This window comes from Colletotrichum lupini, chromosome 3 (genome assembly GCF_023278565.1).
Source record: "Colletotrichum lupini chromosome 3, complete sequence".
Classification (NCBI taxonomy): Eukaryota; Fungi; Ascomycota; class Sordariomycetes; order Glomerellales; family Glomerellaceae; genus Colletotrichum; species Colletotrichum lupini.
Window position 1 is genome coordinate 7,462,982 of NC_064676.1, and position 26,084 is coordinate 7,489,065.

General features: G+C 53.5%; 9 protein-coding genes across 9 annotated transcripts; 5 read left to right on the forward strand and 4 right to left on the reverse strand.

Annotated features, from left to right (window-relative positions):
• Window positions 1-75: 75 nt before the first annotated feature.
• CLUP02_06975 (uncharacterized protein) lies at window positions 76-2,476 on the forward strand (the record flags this gene model as incomplete). The annotated part of the gene is made up of 13 exons (XM_049285972.1): window positions 76-121; window positions 182-297; window positions 389-531; window positions 609-665; window positions 762-853; window positions 931-944; window positions 1,046-1,152; window positions 1,235-1,405; window positions 1,484-1,493; window positions 1,679-1,782; window positions 1,842-2,059; window positions 2,129-2,277; window positions 2,417-2,476. 13 exons carry the CDS (start codon window positions 76-78, stop codon window positions 2,474-2,476), a joined length of 1,287 nt encoding a protein of 428 aa, XP_049143115.1.
• A 30-nt stretch (window positions 2,477-2,506) lies between these two features.
• On the forward strand, window positions 2,507-5,644 carry CLUP02_06976 (glycosyltransferase family 20; the record flags this gene model as incomplete). Its single annotated transcript, XM_049285973.1, has 3 exons — window positions 2,507-2,998; window positions 3,091-5,035; window positions 5,097-5,644. The coding sequence occupies 3 exons, from the start codon at window positions 2,507-2,509 to the stop codon at window positions 5,642-5,644; spliced, it is 2,985 nt and encodes a 994-aa protein (XP_049143116.1).
• Window positions 5,645-7,032: 1,388 nt separating this feature from the next.
• Window positions 7,033-9,714, forward strand: CLUP02_06977 (subtilase; the record flags this gene model as incomplete). Its single annotated transcript, XM_049285974.1, has 7 exons — window positions 7,033-7,156; window positions 7,220-8,696; window positions 8,750-8,953; window positions 9,009-9,096; window positions 9,159-9,424; window positions 9,494-9,619; window positions 9,684-9,714. 7 exons carry the CDS (start codon window positions 7,033-7,035, stop codon window positions 9,712-9,714), a joined length of 2,316 nt encoding a protein of 771 aa, XP_049143117.1.
• A 167-nt stretch (window positions 9,715-9,881) lies between these two features.
• CLUP02_06978 (uncharacterized protein) lies at window positions 9,882-10,909 on the reverse strand (the record flags this gene model as incomplete). The annotated part of the gene is made up of 4 exons (XM_049285975.1): window positions 9,882-10,291; window positions 10,480-10,561; window positions 10,622-10,748; window positions 10,884-10,909. 4 exons carry the CDS (start codon window positions 10,907-10,909, stop codon window positions 9,882-9,884), a joined length of 645 nt encoding a protein of 214 aa, XP_049143118.1.
• A 507-nt stretch (window positions 10,910-11,416) lies between these two features.
• Window positions 11,417-13,889, reverse strand: CLUP02_06979 (uncharacterized protein; the record flags this gene model as incomplete). The annotated part of the gene is made up of 2 exons (XM_049285976.1): window positions 11,417-13,713; window positions 13,775-13,889. 2 exons carry the CDS (start codon window positions 13,887-13,889, stop codon window positions 11,417-11,419), a joined length of 2,412 nt encoding a protein of 803 aa, XP_049143119.1.
• Window positions 13,890-14,064: 175 nt separating this feature from the next.
• Window positions 14,065-15,631, reverse strand: CLUP02_06980 (uncharacterized protein; the record flags this gene model as incomplete). The annotated part of the gene is made up of 6 exons (XM_049285977.1): window positions 14,065-14,239; window positions 14,362-14,458; window positions 14,523-14,673; window positions 14,881-14,962; window positions 15,028-15,409; window positions 15,571-15,631. 6 exons carry the CDS (start codon window positions 15,629-15,631, stop codon window positions 14,065-14,067), a joined length of 948 nt encoding a protein of 315 aa, XP_049143120.1.
• Window positions 15,632-15,969: 338 nt separating this feature from the next.
• CLUP02_06981 (iron-sulfur cluster transporter ATM1) lies at window positions 15,970-18,494 on the forward strand (the record flags this gene model as incomplete). The annotated part of the gene is made up of 3 exons (XM_049285978.1): window positions 15,970-16,043; window positions 16,264-18,359; window positions 18,412-18,494. Coding segments are annotated over 3 exons (2,253 nt in total), but the record flags the coding sequence as incomplete, so codon positions are not given.
• Window positions 18,495-18,583: 89 nt separating this feature from the next.
• On the reverse strand, window positions 18,584-23,722 carry CLUP02_06982 (uncharacterized protein; the record flags this gene model as incomplete). The annotated part of the gene is made up of 11 exons (XM_049285979.1): window positions 18,584-18,974; window positions 19,031-20,256; window positions 20,310-21,095; window positions 21,217-21,264; window positions 21,303-21,347; window positions 21,406-21,757; window positions 21,836-22,098; window positions 22,168-22,331; window positions 22,387-22,807; window positions 22,875-22,914; window positions 22,971-23,722. 11 exons carry the CDS (start codon window positions 23,720-23,722, stop codon window positions 18,584-18,586), a joined length of 4,488 nt encoding a protein of 1,495 aa, XP_049143122.1.
• Window positions 23,723-24,409: 687 nt separating this feature from the next.
• On the forward strand, window positions 24,410-26,065 carry CLUP02_06983 (NAD dependent epimerase/dehydratase; the record flags this gene model as incomplete). Its single annotated transcript, XM_049285980.1, has 4 exons — window positions 24,410-24,558; window positions 24,748-25,043; window positions 25,160-25,540; window positions 25,632-26,065. 4 exons carry the CDS (start codon window positions 24,410-24,412, stop codon window positions 26,063-26,065), a joined length of 1,260 nt encoding a protein of 419 aa, XP_049143123.1.
• Between the last annotated feature and the right edge of the window lie 19 nt (window positions 26,066-26,084).

The window sequence follows — 26,084 nt, forward strand, 5'->3', positions numbered from 1 at the left end:
TTGTTTGATTCTTTCCGATCCCCTGAATGCTTTTACGTACTTGGACCGTATCCCATTTCCCACCGAGATTTTTCCATGTTTCCATGTTTCTACACTGTAATTGTTGAAGACTTGTTGGAGGGTCCGAACAATTGGGATTTTTGAGAGATGCAATTTGGGTTGCATCACAAAGACATCATAGGGCACACAGACAACGGCAAGCAATGCAAGGTGTCACAAAGCACGGAGCTTAGAGCAGACAGAGACAGCGGCATCGACCAGGGCACATCCCACCATCCAAAGAGCCCATCAACTCGGGTCCATCTCCGATTACCATGGACTTAAGACAAGATAGACAGCCCCGGTACTCTAAAGCTGGCCCTGATGAACAGTATGGAGCACTCGATAGATCGGAGGCAATGACAGAACAGTTATTGGATCTTTTGCTTCTGATGGCCCCTTTTCAAAAGCATTGAGCCAATCCCGCCATAAACAATTCGTCCCATCCGAACCAGGCGAGTGGCCTGGCAGGGGGAGGGGGACTAAGTCCAGGTAACGGGCGAGTCGCGAGGAGGTATTCTCGGTGTATCCCGCCGCATCGAAGGGGTGTGGAGAGACTTATGACGCAGCCATTTCCACTTGGTCTGTTACATGTTCAAGACCTTGATCAAGATGGTCGTGGTTGTGTCTGTCTCCACGCCCAATCCCGGAACGATTCTTCCCTCCCCCACCTCCATGATCCATCTCTGATCTCTCTCCTTGGAGTCTCCTGGTACGGACAGGTACCTAGTTATCGAGTCCTGGTCTGGCAATGCTCTGGCGCAGAGAGGAACAAGCTGGAAGACGCCAGAGCTTGACCACGGTATCCTCCAGAGTCCCAGCATCTGCCAGGATTATGCAGCACCAAAATAGACCGTGGACGCTACGGAGTACTGTCTAATAGTGCAATAGCGGTAGAGGCCGCAGTGACATGTGCTGCCCCTCGCTGTCGGTTCAACACTTTGAGCATCTCGATTTGGGGTACTCACCACTATTTTTCAGCTCCGAGACACGGACAGTCGACTAGGCGACCACTTCAAATGCTCAACTCTTGTTGAATTGTCTCTTTCATTATCAATCTGATCTCATCATCCAGCACCTAGTTGCAGAGAGAAGAAGAGAGAAGAAGAGACGGTGGGAAAGAAGAAAGAGGCCCCTGACGCAACGGTACAAGCCTCTACCAAGCAATACGGCGGCATTGGCATCATCCACCAAGGCCAATCATTGAGCTCATGAGAAAGCAGCAGTGGGTTCTGCGGTGCTCAGGCCGTGGTCTGTCAGTCTGCGATCCCTGGCGCCGCTCTTTTGTGTTTTCTGGAGACTTTTTCTTGGAGACTGGCCTGGGCCGGAGAAGACCATCCACCCACCACCCATGCTCACTATGCTGGTAGTGTTGTAGACTTGAGAAGAGAGTGAGAGGATAGGAGCAAAGCGTCCTGCAGCCGTCGTACTCTCTGATACCAAGTATCTGTTGCGTGTGTTTACTGCTGAAAGGTACTTTGAATAATCCCTTCTATCGTATCACAGCACCAACGTTATTATTATTGTTACTATTACCAAGAATACATCAAGAGAAAATACCACGCGCGAGAGAATACCCACCAAGAGGCATACGCGGCATTCTTTTCTGTCCATTGCTTGCATTGCTTGCATTCAACAGACACGTTCCATCCAGGCTTGGAATTCACCTCCTTCAACTCCGTACCCCGGCTCAGAAACCCCCGCCACCTTGCGTCTCCCCCGTCACTCTGAACTCACCGTTGGGTTGGTTTGGTTTGCCATCAGGTCAGATCAGATACGGTTGCTTCCAACTTGACTGACAGTATCGTCTGGTTGCTTACTGCTTGCCGTGTTGCCCTGGTATCTGTCTGGTCTTGGTCTGGATGTTCGGCTCGGCTCTGCTTGCTCTCTACACTATCCGTAAAGACTGTAGCTATTGTCTCTGGTCTTGTCTCTGGTGTATTCCTCTCCATTGCTGCATCCCTCCCCCGTATTCCGTCTTGCGTCTCCAGATCCCCCGGTCCAGCCCCAGCTCAGTCAGGTCCAGCCTCCAAGCGGTCAACCGTCGTCTTTTAGTCTTGTCTTTGTCCGTCACTTTCTGAGCCTCTAGTCCTTCCGTGCTTGCTCTTTCCATCCATCCATCCATCCTTTTACTTTTCTTCCCTTGGTCACATTCTCATCTTTACATACACCTTTGCCTTCTCCTCCACAACTAGACGCAGCATCACCACCTTCACTTCATCTCAACCCTGGTCATACGTAGGGTGACATTTCCCACTTGAGGCTCGTCTGAATCTTCTGCCCGTGTCCCCCCTCTCGGCCTCTTTCTCGTCTCCCCCTGTTCCTTGGGACAGCCGCTAAGCCAAACTCTACACGTTCCCCGGCACACCACACTCAGCACCACCACCCACCGCTTTCGAGAGAAGAGCAGCAAAGAACAGAGACGGGAACAGTGTAAAGAGACTGAAGAAGAGAGAAAAGACGAGTCATGGAGCAACACTCCCCCGCGCCAGAGTCGACGGGCGTCAACCCCGCCAACCCCGTGCTGCGAAGCATCGCCCTGTCGGACGCCGTGACGCCGGGCATCCACCAGCACACGTACAACTCTGCCGACAGCTCGCGCGCCCAGTCGCCCAGCGGGAACAGCTACTTCCCTCCCTCCAACTACACCACCCACGACTCTCACCACCACCACCAGACTTCCTCTCAACAACAACATCAACCTCCCACGAGCGGCAACAACATCACGAGCAATCCCGCTTCGTCTCCCGCAAACACAGCTGCCTCAAATACCTCCAAAGTCCCTCCGTCGCCAGGCCCCGGCGACATCCTCAAGCGCATGACCCTCGCCGCCATGGGCCGTCGCGAGTCCCTCTCCCAGATTCGCAGCGCCAACCCAGACCTGCAGCTGAGCGGCAACATCATCTCGGCCACCTTCAACATTCCCCATTCCCTCAAGTACCGCAAAGGTTCCGACTGGGTGAGTTCACGTCTCTATCTCTGCTGTTCAAAAATCCCCTCAATTCGCCATCCTTCACCAGGACAACCCCGCTGACATCATCGCCATCACAGGAATTAAAGGCGCGCCGCGGCCAATCCGCCCTCTTCGACTCCTTTGCCTACCTCTCTTCCGACGAGACTCCCTGGAACCACACCGTTGTCGCCTGGACCGGCGAGATCGATACCCCCCAAGACGTCCTCTCGCCGCCCGGCACCCCGCCCGCTACGACTGTACACTTCTCCTCTCTCAACACCCTCTCCGCGCCCGTCCCGATCGATGGCGATGCTCGCCTGCCCACGCCGCCTCCCAGCGAGGGCCTCTGGCTTCCCAAGGAGGACCAGGCCCGCCTCGAGACCCAGCTCGCCCATAGCAAGACCATCAAGACGGTGCCCGTCTGGCTCTGCGACGACGACGAGCAGCAAGAAGCGGGCGTCCTCCTCAAGGACCAGAGCCGCTGGCGCCGCTACGCCGAACACGACCTCTACACCCTCTTCCACTACAAGCAGCACGAGCCCACCGACGGTCGCAAGGAGCGCCTGCAATGGGCCGACTACTACCGCATGAACCAAAAGTTTGCCAACCGCATCATCGACCTCTACAAGCCTGGCGACATTGTCATTGTTCACGACTACTACCTCATGCTGCTGCCCAGCATGCTCCGCCAGCGCGTCCCCAATATGAACATCTCCTTCTTCCTCCACTCGCCCTTCCCCTCCTCCGAGTTCTTGCGCTGCCTCCCCCGTCGCAAGGAGGTTCTCGAGGGCGTCCTCGGCTCCAACCTCGTCGGTTTCCAGTCCTACAGCTACTCGCGCCACTTCTCCAGCTGCTGTACCCGCGTCCTCGGCTTCCCATCGGATAGCGGCGGTGTCGATGCCTACGGTGCGCGCGTGCAGGTCGGTGTCTTCCCCATTGGTATTAACGCCGACAAGTGCGAAATGTACGCCTGGACCGACGCCGTCACCGAAAAGTACGACGCTCTCAAGAAGCTGTACGAGGGCAAGAAGATTATCGTCGGTCGTGACCGCCTCGATTCCGTTCGCGGTGTCGCCCAGAAGCTCCAGGCCTTTGAGCGCTTCCTCGAAATGTACCCCGACTGGCGCGAAAAGGTCGTCCTCATCCAGGTCACCTCCCCCACCAGCATCGAGGAGGAAAAGGACGACGATGGTTCCGAGTCCCGCATCGCGACCCGCGTCAACGAGCTCGTCATGCGCATCAACGGCATGTACGGCAGCCTGGGCTTCTCCCCCGTCCAGCACTACCCCCAGTACCTCAGCCAGGACGAGTACTTTGCTCTCCTCCGCGCCGCCGACATTGGCCTCATCACCTCGGTCCGTGACGGCATGAACACTACGAGCATGGAGTATGTCATCTGCCAGCGCGAGGGTCACGGCCCCCTCATCCTCTCAGAGTTCAGCGGTACTGCCGGTAGCCTTAAGGACGCCATCCACATTAACCCCTGGGACCTCAGCGGTGTCGCCGTCGAGATCAACAACGCCCTCACAATGACGCCCGAGAAGCGCATGAACATGCAGGCCAACCTCTACAACCACGTCACCACCCGAAACGTCCAGAGCTGGATCGATAACTTCATCCGCAAGCACGTCCACGTTCTCGGCACCCAGAAGAACGTAGCCGCCACCCCTCTCCTCGACCGCGCCACCCTCCTCAAGACCTACCGTGAAGCCGGCAAGCGCCTCTTCATGTTCGACTACGACGGTACCCTCACCCCCATCGTCCGCGAGCCCAGCGCTGCCGTCCCCTCCGAGCGCGTCCTGCAGACCCTCAAGGCCCTCGCCAGCGACGAGCAGAACGCTGTTTGGATCATCTCGGGCCGCGATCAAGAGTTCCTCACCCAGCACCTTGGCCACATTGCCGGTCTTGGTTTCAGCGCTGAGCACGGCAGCTTCATGAAGAATCCCGGCTCCGACGAGTGGGTCAACCTTGCCGACGAGTTCGATATGGGCTGGCAAGCCGAGGTCATGGCCTGCTTCCAGTCCTTCACCGACAGAGTGCCCGGTATGTTTGGATTGCCTTTATTGACGAGTAAATCACGAGAACATTTGCTAACATGAACAAGGCTCCTTTGTCGAGCGCAAGCGCTGCGCCCTCACATGGCACTACCGTCTTGCCGACCCCGAGCAGGGCATCCACATGGCCCGCGAGTGCCAAAAGGAGCTCGAGTCAACAGTGGCGCAAAAGTGGGATGTCGAGGTCATGGCAGGCAAGGCCAATCTCGAGGTCAGGCCGACGTTTATCAACAAGGGCGAGATTGCGAAGCGCCTCGTACACACCTACAACTCGGCGCCCGCGTTCGAGAAGCACCCCGGCCCCGTCGAGTTCGTCCTCTGCCTGGGCGACGACTTTACCGACGAGGACATGTTCCGCGCCCTCAACGGCCTGTCGGGTACCGAGGTCCAGCACGAGCACATCTTCACCGTTACTGTCGGTGCCAGCACAAAGGTCACTTTGGCGAGATGGCATCTGCTAGAGCCCGAGGACGTGGTCGAGTGTGTCGCGTTGCTGGCGGGAGTCGGTCTCGGCGGCGAGGCTCACGAGCACTTTGGCCAGGTCAACTTGGCTGCTCTGAGCACGGTCGAGGGACACATTCCCGAGTCGGAGAAGTGACTAAAGAAGAAGCCAAGTAAGCTGTGATGAGGGAAGAAGAGCATACAGCGGGGAGGAGTCATACAGCCGGGAGTATGGATAGAAAGCGGCATTCTTTGATTTTAGTGTCATTACCTCAGCCGCCGGTATTTGCCTTTTTTTTTTTCACCTGTTTTGATATTCACACAGACACAGACACACTCGCCGATGAACAGAGCGAAAAGTCATCGAGCAACATGGGAGGTGGTTGATACGAGGCATGATGCATGGGCTCAGCATGGGAGCGGAACAGCCCAGAGAGACGGGCTAGATGCATATAGACTATATTCTTATCCTACACATTGGACTTCATATCTGCACATTCGCTTCAATGCGATGACAATGTGATGCTTTTAGTGATCTTGGTGATGCCCCCCTCTTCACATGTCTTATTCACATGTCTTATTCACATGTCTTATTCACATGTCTTATTCACATGTCTTATTCACATGTCTTATTCACATGTCTTATTCACATGTCTTATTCACATGTCTTATTCACATGTCTTAGCAGCTCCAAGATGGTGTGTGTAACGGCCCCAGAAAACAACGTCACATTGACAGCGGCTGTGCTCGAGATCGTCGGATCTACAGCCCGGTTCCTGGCATACGCTCGGGCGGAATGGCCGAAACTCAATTGAAGCTTGTTTGCTCCGTTGGGACGGACGAATCACTTGTTTTCAATTGGAAATGTTTGGACGAAAAAGTAACCTGATCGTGTACACAGAGAGACTCGCAACTATCAGATTGACAACATCACGGACTCGTTGCCTCTCAGAGTATTATCGAATAGAATGTTGGTGACTCCCCAAGAGCACGTTTGCGCAGATTCAAGATCCTAGTCGTGTGGATCTCTTGGCGAATGCTACGATCCTCGGGGCTGGAGATGCGATTCTTGATGCTCAGTAGTGAGCAAACATGGCCTCATCCATCACTACGAGCACCTCGCGATTTGATGACTGACGTGACCACCTGTCGCGAGTAGGTAGATGTAATCATAGACAACGTCAAGACTCGATCTCGCTCATTATGTTCATTATTTCACCAGCCATACCCAGCGCTGTCTTGGCACATCCTGCCATAGCGAGGTCGGACCCATCACCGCTTTCGACCTCCCTCTTTGAGCTTCCTGATCCGACGTTGGATTATCAAAAAGAGAACGAGCACATTACAGAACCCTTGCTCGCATGAGATGCGGGGCAATTGATACGCATTGCTGGAGACTGCGAATTGTGCGTAGAGAAGCGTATGATGAGTTGTCGCGATGGTTTAAAGGTCGGTATGCTCGCTGTCTCTATACTCGACAAGCTGCAGCCACCAGTCACAGCAAACTCGTGACGGTAGATGTGAAGAACTTGGCCGAGAACCACGATGCGCTGCCTTTGGATCTTGTCCGCCCTCGCCTGGGTCGCCAAGGCCGCCGCTCAAGACATCACCGACGACGACTCTCCAAAGATTGAAGCACACCGCTTCATCATCGAATTCGCCAGCGCAAGTCCTCTCACCATCTCTAACTAACTCCTCAAGACTGACCAACAACAGGGCACCCACGCCAAAGCCAAACGCGACGAACTCTCCTCCACAGGAATCCGCGTCCTCAAAACCTTTGACTCGCCACTCTTCTCCGGCGCGAGTCTAGAAACAAACAACCACACCCTCGAATCCCTCCTCATCCTCCCAGACATCGTAGCCGTCTGGCCCAACATGCAGGCATACCTCATCGCCCCCGTCAAGCGCCAAGTCGCAGTCGACCCTACCGCGGCAGCAGCGCACGCGGTACACTGGGCCACGGGCGTCGATGAACTCCACCAACAAGGCGTCCGCGGGCAGGGCGTGAAAGTCGGCATCGTCGATACGGGCATATGGTACAAACACACCGCCCTCGGCGCGGGTTTTGGCCCCGGGTTCAAGGTTGCCGGCGGCTGGGACCTCGTCGGGGACGGGTGGGTCGTCGGCACCGAGAAGAAGCCCGATGCGGACCCGGCTGATGAGCAAGGGCACGGGACGCATGTCGCGGGGATCCTTGCCGGGGAGGATGTTTCTTCCGGGTGGGTTGGTGTTGCGCCTGATGCGAGTTTGTATTCGTATAAAGTCTTTGGTCCGGGTGATGGGACGGATCAGGCGACTATTATCGATGCGTTCCTCCGCGCGTACGAGGATGGGATGGATGTTATTACTGCTAGTATCGGCGGTCGAGGGGGATTCGCGAGTAATGCCTGGGCTGTCGTTGCGAGCCGGATCGCTGCTGAGGGCGTGGTCGTCACCATTGGCGCCGGGAACTCGGGGAACGGAGGGGCGTACTATGCTAGCACGGGCAGCTCTGGCGAGAATGTGCTCAGTGTTGCGAGTGCGGAGGTGAAGCGCGATGAGGTGAAGGGAGAAGAGGTGCTGCGGCCGTCGTATTTCACGAGTTGGGGCGGGTTATACGATTTGTCTGTCAAACCTGATGTTGCTGCGCCAGGGACGGATGTGTTTAGTACGTGGCTCGGCGGGGATGACAATGAGTTTGTGTTGCTGTCTGGGACGAGTATGGCTACACCTTATGTTGCTGGTGTTGCAGCGTTGTATATCTCTAAGCATGGCGGAAGGAGTATTCACGGCAAGGGGTTTGCGAGGGACCTAAGTATGAGGATCATCTCGACGGGGGCCTCGTTGCCGTGGTTGTTGTATAGTGGCGATGCGGATCAGGCGTATCGGGCGCCGTCGCAGCAGGTTGGTGGTGGGCTTGTTGATGCGGCCAAGGTTGTTGGATATCGAACGAGCTTGGAGCTGACGAGGTTTGGGTTGAATGATACTGCCAACTTCCGCGCGAATCAAGGAGTTCTGGTCAGAAACGGAGGTAATCAGACGGTGAGGTATACCTTCGAGGTTGAGAGCTGGGCTGGGGTTGAGATGCTTAAGGCTTTTGATGGACGTGATCCGGGAGAGACGCCGAGGATCAAGTATAGGCCAGAAATCGTGCCTAGCAATATCTCGGCGAGGGTTACGGTGCCGGAGGAATTTGTGTTGGGTCCTGGAGAGGAGAGACGAGCAGAGTGAGTTTTCTTCTTTGAAGAACGGATGTTGAGGACGAGGCTAACTTCCCTAGATTCATCTTTGAGGCGCCAGAGGGGGTTAACGAAACAGCGCTCCCGGCCTACGGTGGTCGTCTCTTGGTCAAGGGCGACAACGGGGAGACTGTATCCGTTCCCTACCAAGGGTTGGCTTTCGACTTGCAGAAGCAGATGGAAAGTCCCTTCCATGGGACCTACCCATGGTTGAGGTCGACGAGCGCGTATAGTAACAAGACGACGTGAGTGTGATGTGGTCATGGACCCGTTGGTACATGAAGCTGACTTGAATTGCAGCTTCAGCTTTGAACTCGCCAGTGGTATACAAGACTTCCCCATGATGTTCATGAAGGCCAAATGGGGCACAAGAGAGGTTCGGTGGGATGTAAGTCAACTTCAACGCCCGACCCTATGGCATTACGGCTTAATACTAAACCAAAGCACCAGATTTATGAATCCAACTTTAACGAGGCGCCAGACTGGGAATACCCTCCCGTGTCCGGACAACGAGGCTACGTCGGCTCAGCCACATCCTGGGCCTCTGCCGGTAAGACGTCGAGCTTCAACCCCGCTCGCCACAACGCCAGCGATACTTTCTCGTTTCCAGAGACTGATGTCGCGAGAAACGCACTGACGACGGGCGGGTTCACGACAGCGTACTATTGGTTTGGCAAGTTGGGCGACGGAAGTGTCATGGCACCGGGCAATTACACGTGAGTTCTTACACCACCGTCCCCAGCAGATGATGTGCCTTGGATCAAACGATGCTGACTTGGAAACAGAATGAGGTTTGCGGTGCTGCTACCATTTGCTGATCCCCAGCTAAGTGAGAGCTGGAAGGGGTTGACGACCAAGTTCACAGTCTTGCCGAAAATTGGGAACAGCACGGTCAATAGAAGGGGATTCTGGTGAGAAGCTGGGCGTTCTCCGTAAGAATATTGTGGATGATTTACTGTCTCGAAGTTCCCATAGGTGCATCGTTGGCTTGGGCAAGTCCCTGTAGTAGGTGCCTCGTCTCTATGGCAGTCGTTCCATCTCAGGTCCAGTGGCAGGCCCACTCATAAGTGTCCCTAGCATATACACAGTCCATCCACGCCCTCTTATTGAACTCTGAAACTATCTGAGAGGAAAATTGAGCCTTTCTTCTCCAATCCTCCTAGTGATTCCTGATTACTGAAGTCGTTGGACACCGTCATCGACGAGCTTGATCATGCAATCGCTGCCAAAGTCTGGTTGCTCCTGGCACAGAGTCTTAAACTCAGGCATCTGGAGATGCAGCTTCCGGGCCCATGGCTTGCCAAGCGTAATCTCCAAGAATGTTGCCCTGAGAATGTGTGTGTTGTCCACGTCTTGGTAGTCTGTATAGAGAAGTCGACCGGCATTGACCCAATCTTGGGGGCTGGGTTGGTGCATGCCTGTGAATATGGCTGCCTGTTGTGTACGGGATAATGTGTAGGCTGTGAGCTCCCACTCAACTTCAGAGCAGAGGACCCTCACCAAGAAGTAATCACCTAGTGTCCAGAGCTGAATGGCGGTGTGCAGGAAGGTGTCGTTCTGACAGACGCTGTAAAAGTCGAATACTGTTCGACGGTTCGCTTAGCCAATATCCTCCAAGGTGCCTCAAGGGTGAAGCTCGACTTATGAAAGGAGTATGTATTGTATCCAGTGGATTTCATTGACAACAGTGTAACCTTCCCACCCACGATCATCAAAGGCATGCAGGGAGAAATAAAGAGCAGGAGGAGCGGGGCGAAGGAGGTCTGCTTACCACCGGTGTAGATGTAGTTGAAGAGGAGATCCATTTGTTTCTCAGTGAAGCAGGTGATCTCGACAATGCCAGTCTTGGCCTCCTATTAACAAGTTAGATCGTGCATTTACAATCTCCATTGTCTCCATTTACAAAAACATACTGGCCAGTCGTCCGTCAAGCATCTCATGAAGTACTTGGAACGCGCGCACAAGATCGACTTGTGCAGATTCCATGTCATGCCTTCGCACTTGATTTGGCAGTCTGAGAGCATGCCAGTCTTGAGGAGCCTGTGTGTCCCCCTTTGTCAGCTCCATCCTATCGAATGACGATTGCGGGCTGATGTATTTCTGATCGAAGTAGCCGAGGCTGAACACGAGGCTAACCCGGATTTTTTCAAATGGTTCTTGCATCAGATGACTTACTCGTAATCATCGGATGAGAAGGTCATGGTGATGCGCTATGGCGTGTGTAGTATAGATGTACTGCAGCCAAAGTTGAAAGAGAATCTGGACAAGTTTTTATAGCTGATGCGAAGACGATATCTCTGAATCACAGCCTTTGGGGGCAGGACTGAGCCCGACTGAGTTGCTCCTGCCTCCTTCCTCATGGTAAATTTGTGTATTCCTGCTTTTTCTGGCAGCTTAAAAATGGAATATAAATGTCACAGAAGTATCTCTTAAGACGTATCCAAGCCATGGCCGTAGTATACGAGAGAATCAGATCTGCTTCACGCTCATGCTCGATTCGCCTCTCTTGAGAAATGATCTGAGCACAGAAATACTTGAAGAATTCACAAGTTCGATATCAAGATAGAATGTGTTGTAGAAGAGAATGAATTGCAGCAAGAGGTATCTAGTCTATATCTATAGCACAGCGAGTCCAATCAGAACGTCAAGGACAATTGACTTCTAAAAAAGTATGTACAAAGAAAAAAAAAGGTCAATGTCTGTCTGCCTTAAATGGTAATGTCCGCCGAGGCGCGGATGTCGCGCGAGCTGGAGCCGACAGAGAAGGTGTACTTGCCCTTGGCAATAGCCCACTGCTGAGCAACAGTATCCCAGTAGCTCACATCACGTCTGCGGACGCTGAAGGTCACGTCACCAGCAGCACCGGGGGCGAGGTCGATCTTCTCGAAACCGCGGAGCACGCGAGGGGGCTGGGCAGCCTCGGAGGGGAAGCTGACGTACAACTGGGCGACCTCGGCGCCCTGGACGCCACCGTCGTTCTTGATGTTGGTCTTGACGCTGACGACCTCCTCGAAGAGATCCTCCTCGCCACCGGGGACGAGGGTGCCGGTCGGGTAGGTGGAGTCGGCGGCGGTCTGGTTGGTGACCTTTGCGTCGACCTTGCCGTAGGTGAAGGCGGTGTAGCTGAGACCGTGGCCGAAGGGGTAGCGGACGGTCATGTTCTTGGAGTCGAAGTAGCGGTAGTCGATGAAGACGCCCTCGGTGAAGTCGCAGTCCTCGGTGTAGCAGATGGAGACGGGGTAGTCGTCGGCGTCCTTGGCAATGGTGTGAGACAGCTTGGCGCTGGGGTTGACGTTGCCGTAGAGGACATCGGCGATGGCGTTACCGCTCTCCTGGCCGAGGAGACCAGAGTAGATGACGGCGGTGATGTTCTCGTTGTCGATCCAGGCGTCGAGGATGCGGGGGCCGGCGGTGTTGACGACGACGACGGTGTTGTTGCAGTTGGAAGCGACGGAGGTAACCATGGCATCCTGCTCGTCGTCGTACAGGAGGCTACGGTCGCCACCCTCGCCGGAGTAGGAGTTGATGAAGGCAATGCAGACCTCGGAGTTCTCGGCGTAGTTGGTGAAGGACGGAGTCATGGCGGTACCCTGGCCAAGGTTGCCGAGGCCGCCGCCGCCGCCGCCGGTCATACCACCGCCGGTGCTGTTACCGCCTATGCCTCCGCCCATGCCGCCACCGGTGCTGTTGCTGGAAGAGCCGCCGGGAGGGCTGCCGCCGCCACCGCCGCCAGACATGCCGCCGGAAGAGGTGGAGGTGTAGGTGTTGTTAAGGAGCCACCAGATCATGCTGTTGTCGTCAATGGCGTGCTGGGTGATGGCCTGGAAAGGGGTGACGAGGTAGGGGAGCGAGAGCTGGCCGGAGCTGGTGCCGGAAGCAAGGTGACCCTGGTAGACGTCGCTGTCGGTACCCTGAACGCTGAAGGGCTGGTTGGGGCCGGCGAGGGCAGGGCCGGCGTGAGCACCAAAGAGGGAGATGGTACGGGGCTTCTGGAGAGGGAGACCAAGGCCGGAAGTGTTGGAGTTCTTGAGCAGGACGATGGACTCGCCGGCGACCTGGCGAATGAGCTTGGAGTGGTTGCCGCGGACGTCTCGGTACTCGGTGGTGGAGGCCTTGGAGGGCTGCTTGCCGTCGTCGTCGAGACCGACGTAGTAGTATCCAATGACGTTGCGGACGACCATGTCGTCGAGGCGGGCCTGGGTGAAGCTGCCGTTGTTGATGCCGGCAGTGAGGATGTCCTCGGTCCAGTAGGTGCTAGAGCCGTAGTCGAGACCGGCGTTGGCGGAGCCGTAGGAGGTAGACTGAGAGTTGACATCGGGGAAGACGAGACCGAGGAAACCGAACTCCTTCTTGAGGAGCTTGCTGACGAGGGCGTTGTTCTCGCAAGAGAGGGTGTCGTTGACGCGGGTCATGCCGCACATGACGGCCATCATGCCGGCCTGGACACCATCGGCAAAGGGCCAGGAGTAGAGCTCGTGGATGGTCTTGTCGTCGGCGTTGGAGGAGTAGACGTTGGTGGTGGTGGCGGAGATACCAGAAGATCGGTTAGTCTCCTGCTCGTTGAGGAGGAAATGACGGCCACCGGCGATGACACCAGCGGAGTTCATGCCGGAGATGGCCTTGCCCATGGCGATACCCGTGAGATAGGGGTCGGAGCCAAAAGTCTCGGGGGTTCTTCCACCGTAAGGGGTGCGGCCGAGCGGGCCGGCCTCGGGTCCGTTGATGAGGTTGTAGCCCATGCCGTAGAATTCGTCACCGATGGCCTTGAACTGCTCCTCGATGAGCTGACGGTTCCAGCTCATGGTCAGGGCGTTGGCCATGCTGAAGCCGGAGACGTAGAACTGGTAGTTGATGCCGGAAACACCATCCTTGTTGTTCAGGGCGGTCCAGGTGGCGTTGCCGGTAACGCTTTGGCCGGTGATGATGGAAACCTTGGCGGCGGTGTCGAGAGTCGCAACAAAGGCCTTGGCCTTCTGGTAGGCATCGTCGAAACGGCCGAGGGAGACTATTGATGACAGGTTAGGTATAAGTGGAAACCTTCACTTGTAAGAGATGTAAGTACGTACCATATCCGTCGGCGAGAATGGCGTTGGTGAGGGTGGAAGAAGAGTTGGAGGCAGCAAATGCAGAAGAAGCGAAAGAAAGAGCGGCGAGCGCGCCCGCAGAAGTAGAAACCTTCATGCTGGGCAAAAAAAGCGAATGTCTAATAGTGGTTGAAGCAAAAGAATGAAACTGGTTGATGGGTGTTCATCTCAAGTCTACATCTTGGCGAAACGTCTGAACTTATATCAACGTTGTGTTTCCATGTTTTCCCATGTTTCCTCCTGTTTGCTCCTGTTTCCTATGGATTGCAGTTTCATGCTCCGCCGTCATCGTTGCGTGGCCGATGGGGCGATAGCGCCGACGTCCCGAGTTTACCTCCGTAGTTCGTGGTGATGATGATCCACGGTGAGCCCCATCCATCGGCGAAGTTCCACGACCCGGCATGTGGGGGATGCTCCCGGACACCGGGCTCAGGTCTCGGCCTTATTCTTAAAGGTCTTGTTCATTGACAAAAGAATTCACCTAGATATTGTCGAAATCATATTCATTCGAATTATCAAAGCTCATTATATTTTCTGTATATTTTCTAACGATTTGAGGACTATTGTACGCTGAGCTGTTTACTATCACAGCTCTGGTGTTGAAGTTTGTAAGCGGCGGCGGGAGGCGATATCGCGCGTCGCCAGGAGACTCACGATAAATTAAGGCTGCGAAGCGGGCCACATCTGAGCCACATCTCTAATGGCGTTTAAGTGTCTTTATCATGGAGACTCCGATTTCCCAGGGTCAAATGTATGCGAGAATTCTTTTCCAGGGCAGCGGAAAACCCGGGACCCATACCGGGAAATCCGAACTCTACGTGGGCGACGCGTGGCTGTCTCCGTAGAGGGACCTCGAATAATGCTATTCCCTGCTCGACGCACTAGAAAGTTAGAAACTCTGCAATCGGAGCCCATGGACTCGGGAAAGGGAACTAAAAGAAGCGGCCTCGCCCTTGGGGGCTACCGGGCTAGAATGCGCAATGTTCTAAAAGGAGTATTTTTCTGCTCGCAGATCCCGGAGGCGATCTTGACATCTGCGAGCTAAACCACGTGGATGGTAGCATTGGGCTATCACAATCATAATTCACAAGTGCGCCATTTTGCTTGGCGATGTTATCAGATGGACAATGGTAGCTGAAGTGTTGGACTCCTGAGTTCCAAATCTCAGATCTTGATGGAAGCTGATCCGTCAGCCCAGCCAGAGACGTTGAGATACCTCACGGTCTGCCCACTACGGCTGGATATCTAGACCAGTGCATGTGGTTACGCGGCAAAGCTTTGGGTGCGTTCGAGGGGCTGATGATAGGGTGACAGTGAGTCGATGGCGAGACATAGGGATAAGAGGGCGGGCGAGGCCGACATCAACAATCAAAACTTTACATGGTACCCCCCACTCAATCTTTGACAGGAGTCGCCGCCATGCCGCTTCTTCACTTCCAAAGTTCCTAATCGGCTTGGAGAGAGTCCCGCCGGCACAACCACTCCGGAGCCCCTGACGTTGGTGATAACTGTTGACTGTTATGCAGATTGTTCCACATTGAAAGCTTTTGAGCCACAGCACCGCCTTGGACCGGATGAACGGCGTGTGAACCCGAACATGCGTCTTGGGACCCGACTCTAGAATTAGAAGAGGGCGGCCGCGCAGGCGATGAACTAAAACTTAGGCACGGCTCTAAAAACGGGCGAGCCGCATCGGCCGGACATAAAATCTAGCCCCCCGGCCCGCTTCAAGGGCGATAACCGAAGCTCGGCGATTTTGAGAATGCTTTAAGGAGCACGAATGCTCCAAGCGGCGATGCATACGTCACCTGCACTGCGTTGGCTCTCACCTTTTCGCATATTTTGCACTCTACCTAGACTTGTAGCCCGCGATGTTGATAGTGCTGAGCAGAGCCAGTGCTGAGTTGATGCATTTGAATTATATGGCCTAAAGATCCATAAGCGCCAGAAAGAATAATTCATACCATTAAAGCTCTTTCACAAGGCGCGTGTTTGAGTTAGGCTGGTTCTTCTTCCTATTCTACCACGGGAATGATCGGTGAGCATTCTCGGTGTGCCTACAGACCTTGGTCCGTGACTGGTGAGCCTCGGTAAGAAATTGCGCACCTTGCTGTACTCGGTGTGCTCGGTGTGTCTGGTGTGGAGCCAATCGGGCGGGCTCTCAAGGTGCCTTAGGCGCCGGCGATTGCATCATCCCGGCCGAGGCGCTCGACAATGCCGAGCCCGGTGCTTGCGACTTTTACGCCTCGTTGTGCATCATCGCCGCGTTTGACACCCAACCACGTACAATCCGGTTGCCGTTCCCCTCCCGCATCATCCGGAAACCACGATTGGCCTCATGTTTGCTGTCTGAACTCTTCAATTGTGGTGAGTTGCGCCGATCTCCGTCCATGCCCGTGATCGGATCGTTTATCGATAGCTCGGCTCAGCCCCCGTCACCCCGCCATTCGCTGACACGTCTCTCACCGCAGACTCCACGAGGAAGATGATCGAGTTGCGGCGCAGGGCACGATTACGATGATCATCCGAGCCGTCACCAAGGCTCCTTTGGCCTGCCCTCGAGGCATCTCCCACACCCAATTCTACCGACCGGCATGGCTTCCTCAAAGCCCCCGGGCCCCCATCCGCATCTTCCAAACGAGTGCACCTTCGAGACGCGACCAACCCAAGCCGCCGACGACGGCAAAGATCGATAATGGCGCCGATAAGACCACGGCACAGCTCTCCAAGGCAGAACCTGCCAAGGCGAAGAAGAGTGCGGCCGTCGATCCTCTCGCAACGCCAGAAAAGTCTACACAGGAGCAGCGCAAGGCCGACTGGGCCATCATGAAGGAGATGTCGCGATACTTGTGGCCCAAGGACAGCTTGAGCACAAAGTTCCGCGTCGGACTGGCTGTTTCCTTGTTGATTGGCGCAAAGGTCCTGAACGTGCAGGTTCCCTTCTACTTCAAGAGCATCGTGGATTCTATGAATGTCGACTTTGGCGCAACCGGCGGCACGGCGGTGACAATCGCGGGGAGTATGATCTTGGCATACGGTGCGACGAGGATAGGCGCCACAATCTTCCAGGAGCTCCGAAACGCCGTCTTTGCTTCCGTTGCTCAGAAGGCCATCCGGCGAGTCGCTTGCAACGTCTTTGATCATTTGCTGCGGCTGGACCTCAGCTTCCATCTGTCCAAGCAGACTGGTGGACTGACAAGGGCGATTGATCGCGGTACCAAGGGCATCAGCTTCTTGCTGACGAGCATGGTCTTCCATATTCTCCCCACTGCACTGGAAATCTCGATGGTCTGCGGTATCTTGACGTACCAGTATGGCGCCAAGTTCGCCGCCATTACGGTACTCACCATGGTTGGGTACACGGCCTTTACTATCTGGACGACAGCTTGGAGAACAAAGTTCAGGAGACAAGCAAACGCGGCCGATAACAAGGCATCGACAGTTGCCGTAGACTCGCTGATCAACTACGAGGCTGTCAAGTACTTCAACAACGAGAAATTCGAGGTCGCGAGATACGATCAGGCCCTCCAGGTCTACGAGAAGAGCTCCATCAAAGTCGCAACTTCGCTAGCCTTCCTCAACAGTGGACAAAACATCATCTTCTCCTCGGCGCTGACAGCCATGATGTATCTGGCTGCTAACGGTGTTGCCCAAGGCACGCTTACTGTCGGTGACCTCGTCATGGTCAACCAGCTCGTGTTCCAGCTCTCCGTACCCCTCAACTTCCTTGGTTCCGTCTACCGTGAGCTTCGCCAGTCATTGCTCGACATGGAGACACTGTTCAACCTGCAAAAGGTCAACGTCTCCATCAAGGACGCGCCCGACGCCAAACCCTTGGCTCTGTCCAAGGGTGGACAAATTAGATTCGAAAACGTCACCTTTGGCTACCACCCCGATCGCCCCATCCTCCGCAACCTGTCGCTTACCATCCCGGCTGGCAAGAAGGTCGCCGTCGTCGGTCCTAGCGGCTGCGGAAAATCTACCTTGCTCCGACTCCTCTTCCGTTCGTACGACGCGCAGTCTGGCCGCATCTTTGTCGACGATCAGGATATTCGCCAAGTCCAGGTGGACTCTCTCCGCCGGGCCATTGGCGTTGTTCCCCAGGACACTCCGCTTTTTAACGACACCATCGAGCACAACATCCGATATGGCGACATGTCAGCACCCCCGGAGCGCGTCATCGCCGCCGCTCAGCGCGCACGCATCCACGAAATCATTGAGCGGTTCCCCGATGGATACCAGACGAAGGTGGGAGAGCGTGGCTTGATGATTTCCGGCGGAGAAAAGCAGCGTCTGGCCGTCAGCAGACTCCTTCTCAAGGACCCGCCTCTGCTCTTCTTCGATGAGGCCACCAGCGCGTTGGATACCCACACCGAGCAGGCTCTTATGCTCAACATTAACAGCATTCTTCGTGAAAAGGCACGGACCAGTGTATTCGTAGCCCACAGACTGCGCACCATTTTCGACGCGGACCTCATCATCGTACTGAAGGAGGGCAACGTAGCCGAGATGGGTACCCATCGTGAACTTATTGACAGGGGCGGACTCTATGCTGAGCTCTGGAGTGGTAAGTCGCTCGCCTGCATTGGTGGTGATAATCTGACTGACGTCTTGTGTAGCTCAGGAAACCCTGTTCGATGCCGATGGCCAAGAACGCGAGCAACCAGAGGAGGATACGAAGAAGCCACCTGCGGCACGCTAAAGATACCATGTCCATTCAGTTTTTTATTCGAGACCATAGCAAGCATCCCGCTTTACCTCAACCTAGAAACTGCCTCTGCTTCGTGAATGCTATGGCCGAAAGAGACTATCGTCCGTCTTCTTCCTAGGAACTCTGCCCTTTCGCCGCCGCTGCCGTGCGGATAGATACGACATTCGATACCTCCACCCGGTGACGCTGGCTCGTCCATGATTTGGCAACCAGGTATCTTTCGGTTCCGCCGTACTCGTCCAAGTTGGTATCTCCTCATTCAAGAAATCATGGGGGGCTGTACTCTTGTCGGCCGATCTCAGCGTCCTGTTTGCCCATCCCGCGATCATATCCCACTTGTAGCCATACAGAAATGCTAACCCTATGACCCCAAACGTGACGGGGAGGGCCGAGATCCAGAAGATCTTTTGGTCATAGTTGGTATCTCTGATGTCGGTCGTATTCATTCCGAAAAAGCTGGTGATGAATGACCTAAATCTTGTGATCAGCCCCAAAAGTTCAACAACTCAAGGTGAAAGTTGACCTACAATGGCAAGAAGAACAAGGTAACTATGGTAAACACCCGAATCGCCTTTCCATGGCCCTCGTCAAGGATTTCGATTCTCTGCTTCGTCTCGTCTCTCAACACCCTCACCTTCTTCCGAAGAACTCCAAGTGCCCTATCGCGCTCCGCCAAGCGTCGCTGCTGTCTGCGCACGCACTTGCTCTCGAGTCTGAACAGAGATTTTCGTTCCTTATAGTAGATCCAGTCGGTCGTGGGGTACTTGAAATTTAACGGGGAAAAGAGCCTCTGGTACGCCCTCAATAGTCCTTGCTGCGAAGCGACCACCATCTGCAAAGCCTCCAACTCCTCTTCGAGAGTATGGATCTCTACAAAAGCCTGCCGCTTCGGCTTTCGGTTGGTATTGAAACGGAGTTTGGCAGTGTGGTTCCGGTAGTGACTGATGAGATCGACCTTTTCGTTGGTGCCTCGCTTGGAGATGTTATTCTGCAGATTGCTGATCAGCGCAACTGCCAGGAACTCGGGGCCTATTGGTGCGATAATGATCCTGTCCATGTCACCTCTACTGGTTCCCAATAGGATGATGTCCTCCTTCGCCCGGTCGAGGTGATTGCGAACACGCTCTGAGATTGCTGCCGCATTCCTCTTGAGATCCATCAAGCGTCGCTCAGCATGACGGCCGTATAACGAATCAGGAGTGACAGTGAGTCTGTTCATCCAGGAAATCTCCTTGGCTTTCAGTACGACAAGGCCAACGATCCGCTCAAAGGCCTCAACTAGGCTATTGGGCAGATGAGGTCGGCTGTCATGGCAGTTGACCGAGTCTCCCAGGCTAGTCACGCTCATGACCAGCTTGTGCAGCTCCTCTGTCCGGTCAACCATGTCTAGTAACTCTTCATAGAATAGCTCTAGACACGAAACCACTTCGTTCCTAGGAGCTTCCTTCGATCTGACAGTCCGGGATTCTTCGACTGTATGGCGGCGGATCCAAACGAAACAGGGATCATCAAATACCCGGTCCTTTCTCGCTTGGTGCAGACATGGAGTTCTCATGTGAACCTTGTGCCAATGGTCGAGTGCTTCTTCTGCTGACAAGTATTTCTTCACCTTGTCGCACTCATCGCAATCGCCTAGAGCTCTTGAGCCTGAGACTGAGGCTGACTCTCCTGGCGGAAAGGGGGTAGTAGGCCGTGTTATAAACCAGAAAAGCTGATCCGTTCCTTTCATCTCATCGATCGACCACTGAAGCCCCTGAAGGATGTTAGTTTAGACACAAACGTTTGCATTTTGCTTGAAGCCCTCACCCTCAATATTGCGTCGACTGAGCCCCAGTATCGTTTACAGACCGGATGATGGACGAGACGCCCCTCGTCGGGAAGAAAGGCGCTGAGCATACTTTGAGAAACGCTAAATATTCTCGACAGGAGGAATGATTCATGGTCCTCTTTGGAATCCATCAGTTTCCAAAGGTCATTACCAGATCGGAGATCTTCGCTTGATGAATTGTGTATAGGGTGGCGGAAGTATGTGTTGGGTTCAACCTTCGGGTCCAACTCATTTTCTTCGTTCTCGGTAGACCCAAACAACGTCGACGCTGGAGCTACAAGGCTTCCAGTAGACCCCTCATGTTCAATGCTGGTCTCTAGGTCTGGTTCCTGTAGATCGGCGTCAACTACAGAGTTTGAGCCTGGATTGACGTCCGGCCTCGAGTTAGTCTGCGCCACGCCCTCAGTTGCCTCTCCAGTTGGTTTGGGAGGAGATAATTGTAGCATGCTAGCTAGCCGCTGCGTAAGCTCGCCCTTGGTACATTCGAAAGAAGCCTTGTACCATTTTCCCATTCTATCCGACTCGATAGTAGCATTCAGATTACCCAGTAGCTGAGTAAGGGTCTTTTCAATCTCGGACTGTGATCTCTTGTCGTCGTCCCATGTTAGTCTCCAGGCAAGAAACGGTACAAAGTTGAGATCGCCTAGATCCAGTGGCGGTAAGCTTGTGGAGAGAAAACTTGTTCCAAATCCCCGATCGGGAGTTTGTCTGGTCCACGAGCCATTGAAAGAACTTGCGTCACTGCGTGTTCTTCTGAACTGCTCCTGATCAGTGAGCCAAGATGGAAGTGGCTCTGCTTCTAAAGGAGATTCGCGGGCATAAGTAAAGCTTGGAGTTCTTGAACGGCTTCGACGTCGTCTACGACGTGATACAGGAACGTCGGACGTGAGATTCGATCTCAAACTCCTCGTTGACATAGATCGAGTTGTTTGTCTATGAATTCGTGGGAGAGTAAATCTTCTTTCTCCAACAACCTCGACATATGGCTGGCCAGGCTGTAATCGTGGGCTAACAGTCTGCACGAGGTAACCATTGTCAGCTTCGTCTCGTCATGAAAATGATGTAATTACGTACTGTTTGACTCGTCTGATCCGATTCTTCTGTTTCCTTTTTAAGCTTGAAGAGCCTCGGGGCTTCAGCACCCTCAAGCGAGACAGATGACTCAAAGTTGGCCATGTTTCTCATCCTAAAGCTTGTTTCCGACATGGATGTAGTCAAGTCAACAGTGCCATCGAGTGATGAATTATCAACGCCCAAGTGTAAGTCAAATGACAGGGTTGAAGTTTCAAACGTGTCGCTTCCTACCTGGTCTAACCCGTCTTCTGAAGGGCTCGGAGAGTCACCACCATATTCCCACATACCGGGATGCAGTACCATCTGCATATCCATGTCGATCGGATTCAGGTTTGTGGCTCTCGAGTCGGACCTGAATGAACTAGGTGAATGGTGGAGAATCATCAGTACATATAGCGCACAAAAACGTAAGATCTCATTCATATCCTACCTCCGGCGCGACGCTCCGCGGCTGCCCAGATTGCTCCTGCTCCCCGCAGTGAGAAGCTTTTCCGACAGGGCAAGGAATTCCTCATTGGGTCTCCGCTGCGCCTCGTGTTTGTCTCGGATTCCGAAGACATAGTCCTCGATCGTCTCGCTCGCAAGTAAGTTCAGCCAGATATCTGCTGTGATTATGCCCCAATAATCGTTGACTAGCACGTAAGCAGCTGCATTTACAGGACCTTGCCCCTTAAGTGCCAGTGCCACCGCATGCTTGAGGAAGTCCTCCAATTCTTAGTAAAATTCCTAGTAGGATGAAGCTGGCGTCAACCGTGAAATCACTGCATATTTCCAGTCGGCTTTAACGACAACATGATACCGACACATGTCTTGTTCGTTAATGAGCCTGACGGTGTAAAGTCCTGCAGATGATTTCGTCCGGTCAATCTTGATCAGATTTTGTTGTATCTCTGGCGACAAGAGTTCTGAGAAGGTGACCATCAGGTCTGATATAGTCAGGAAGTGTAAGCGAGTGCCTTATTTAGTAAATGAAAAGCTTACCTGCACCAACTATTAGGGTCCAAATTTGCGGGACCTTCAATTTGGGCGGTCCATCCTCGTCAAGCTTGAAATTTCGTCCTCGAGAGTCAGTATTGGGCTGTGTTTCGTCGTCATAGCCATAGAGAACTTCTCGAAGACTCCTCATATAGTGCTTCCCGGGGAATCTTTTGGCTGAGCGCCTGTCGGTAAGAAGAAGATGAGGTGAAGAGATGAAGACTACAGGTTCGGTATCAGAGGCGTCTTCGTCTGCATAGACCCCAAGTGAGCTATTGTATCTCCCAATGTATTGGATCATTGAGCCAGGTTCGAGGTAAGAGCCATTTTCTGAAGATCTCTCACATTTCGCAGTGACTTCTTTGAGAACTGTAAGTGCTACTAGCCTAAGTGATTGGGATATGTATGGACAGTCTGATATAAGAGTCTTTACTTGTCGGTCAGTGACCACGCTTCTGTGTTTGTGAAGTTGCTCACGATTGTTCAAAGCTTACCTCCATAGTCGCAACATTCAAGGACTCGGACTGTACGTGTCTAAGGTATCTCTTTGTCAGTTTTGACATTTGCCTCATGGTTTGGGTTATTCTCACAGCCATCTTAACCGAACAAGAGATTCATCTGTAGCCCCAAACTCGTAGTCTTCCGGGCAGGCAAGAGTGATCTTTTGGTTGCCGGCTCGATCCATATAGAACTCTGCTGCATACGCTGTATTGAGCTCCGTCTTAGCTCCATTAATGAGATCTGACTTTTCTTGATTCCAAGCCAGAAGCTTTCCGGCAGTAGAGTTCATGTCATTGTCCATGGACGATTTTGTGCTGTTCAGATTTAGAACCCCTGAGTAGATCACTGGACCTTCAAGATTGTCCCAGTCCCAATCCGTGTCATCTAGCGTCGACTCTTCATCCTCGTTCCCAGAGAAGTCTCCGATTTCTCCCGTCTCTAGATGCGGCGTCTCTGTATCAGGGGCATTGACGTTGATCCAGTCAAAGCCTTGATCTTTATCTCGGGGGCCCGTCTCACCGCTATCGCCGACTTCAGAAGTCCCTTGATCTGAGCTTCGGATTCTGTTGCTGAGTTCAAGAAGTTCCTCGATGTGATTCTGTCCGAGCGCCAGCTGAACAATAATGGTGTCTCCATCTTCGGCAAAGGAGTATCCAAGATGTATCAATGCGCGCTTGGAAACAATCCGTGAAGGAATCCGCGTCGTGCCACGTTTTGGGCGAGAGTCACGTTGAAAGGAACTGACACTGGGTGTTGGTGACCGGGAAGGCGATTCCGGGGAGTCTGACCAATCATCGAACCCATCCTCTTCAAACCGGATCTGCTTGGGCTTGGTGGCCATGTCTGCGGCGGCAAGGGAGAGTTACTAAGCATGAAATGTTTTGGCGCTGGAAGCCGTTCGTTGGTAGGTCCAATGGCTTCCGCTACGCAAGGCTCAGAGGCCAACCCATCGCGGCGGTCAGTGATAATTGAAGCTCGATAATTTTAGTGCTGATGGATTTTGCGATAGCCATATTTCTCGCAGCCTTGCTTACTTAGGACGCTGCTTGAGCTAACCTCAGCTAGGGTTCAGCTTTGCAAGGGTTGCATGCATCATGACGCAGCTTCTGGTGCATTTCCTCCACACACCATTGTAGCATCGTGCTCATTCCGCCTGCTTAGAATGATGGCGGGAGATTACCAATATTTTGAAGGAGGGAGACGAAAATTTCTGTGTGCAAATTGGCGCTGAGGTCAAATCTAACTTGTTCCCGCGAAACCCAACAATATTTGCCTTGTAATGGCAAGTAAGGAGCCAAGACACGTTGCTGACTTCACATCCACTTTATTCAAATTCTGAACAGCATATTGAGGTTCCAGTCAACACTTGTACGGATGGTCGACGCGTTGAGGATGGATACTTGTGGACTCGTCTAAGAAGAAGATGATAGCTTTCATCGGAACAAACAGCATTCGAGGCTTTCAACCCACACAACATCCAACAATTCCTCGTTAGGTTGTGAACTGTTAAGGTTAGATCGATGGAACCATGATGCTTCAGACTAGTTCAGCAGTGGCGCCCGAGTCAACTTCTATTGACTTGCGGCTCAAGGTGACGGCGGACAAAACCCACTGCCTCCGTACCATGTTTCGGCGGCATCACGTCGAGCCCGAGTCACCGACCCACTTGACGGAGATGTTTGTTTTCTCCGGCCGGCCACATACCGAGACATTTCTCAACGGCAAAGTCTCTATGATATATGCTAATCCAGATCACATAAGAATATGCCGTCTGAACGATCCTCGAATTCAACTTCCCCTTCTTTTTGTTCACACCACATTATACGTATTTAAACGCAGCTATACGTTACGGCATCTGAACTCAAGCAACAACACAGACACACACCAAGTTTCCACTACCGAATTGAGCATGTCGTTCATTGAGAACCCTGCTGTCCCTAAGGGATCAATTGCCGTAATCACTGGCGCTAATGGCTACATTGCGTCTCACATCGCAGACCAGTTCATTCGATATGGATATAAAGTCCGCGGAACGGTCCGTAACCCGAAGAAGAGTGCTTGGCTTGTCCCACACTTTGAGAAGAAGTACGGGGTAGGGAAGTTTGAACTACATGTGGTTCCTGATATGCAGGTTGATGGCGCGTATGATGAGGCTATCAAAGGTAAGTGCTGTTGTGGCCCTCGAGCACGGCGTCAAGCTCCGAGAACCCGCCCTGCTTCAGGCATGCACTTTCGAGTGCACCGTTTTTATGTAGGGTCATCTGACTAAATATCATAGGGGCGTCAATTTTCGTGCACACTGCTACCGTCATCGATTTCAACGGCGACCCAGCCGAAGTAATTGGAGGTGCAGTGAAATGCGGGATGGTCGCTATCGAGGCAGCATACAAGGAACCAAACATGAAACGGTTCATTCTAACTTCATCAGCCTCAACTCTCATGCCACTCAAGAAGGAAAACTTCTTTGCCCTGAAGGGTCAGACGGTGGATGTGGACACATTTGGTCACGACGCCAAGGAACTGGCTTGGGCACCTCCTCCTTGGGGTGTTGAACACGGCGGAGCGATTTACGGCGCGAGTAAGATGGAGCAAGAGCAAAACATCTGGAAGTTCTACGAAGAGAATAAATCCAATCGTCCAGATATCGTGGTGAACTCGAGTAAGTCGGCGTTCGATACTCTCTGAGGCAACATAGAAGAAGCCTCATTCATCACACGACCGCACATGCTTACTCTCATCCTCTCTGCTAGTTGTTCCAGACTTCAACTTTGGAAGAAGCATCGACCCGTCTCAAACTGGAGGCTCGTCGTCATTCGGCCTTATTGTCGAACTCTTTGAGGGAAAGACACTTCCTGAGCTTTGGCATCTTCCCCACTTCTTCATCGACGTCGAGGATGATGCTGCCCTACACGTTGCGGCGGCTCTTCTGCCTGATGTCGAGGGTGAACGCATCTTCGCATTTGCCTACCCAATGAACTGGGACATCATCTTAGATATCCTTCGGAAGCAGAATCCGGGCAGGAAGTTTGCCGATAATTTCCACAATGATGAATATCCTGTGACAGTGAAGCCCATTGCGAGGGCAGAGAGCCTGCTGAAGAGGCTGGGCAGGCCGGGTTGGATCTCTTTGGAGCAAAGCATCGCGACCAACACCGAGCGACTGAAGACTCTGGACATTGCATAGACGGGTTTCAACGAGCCTC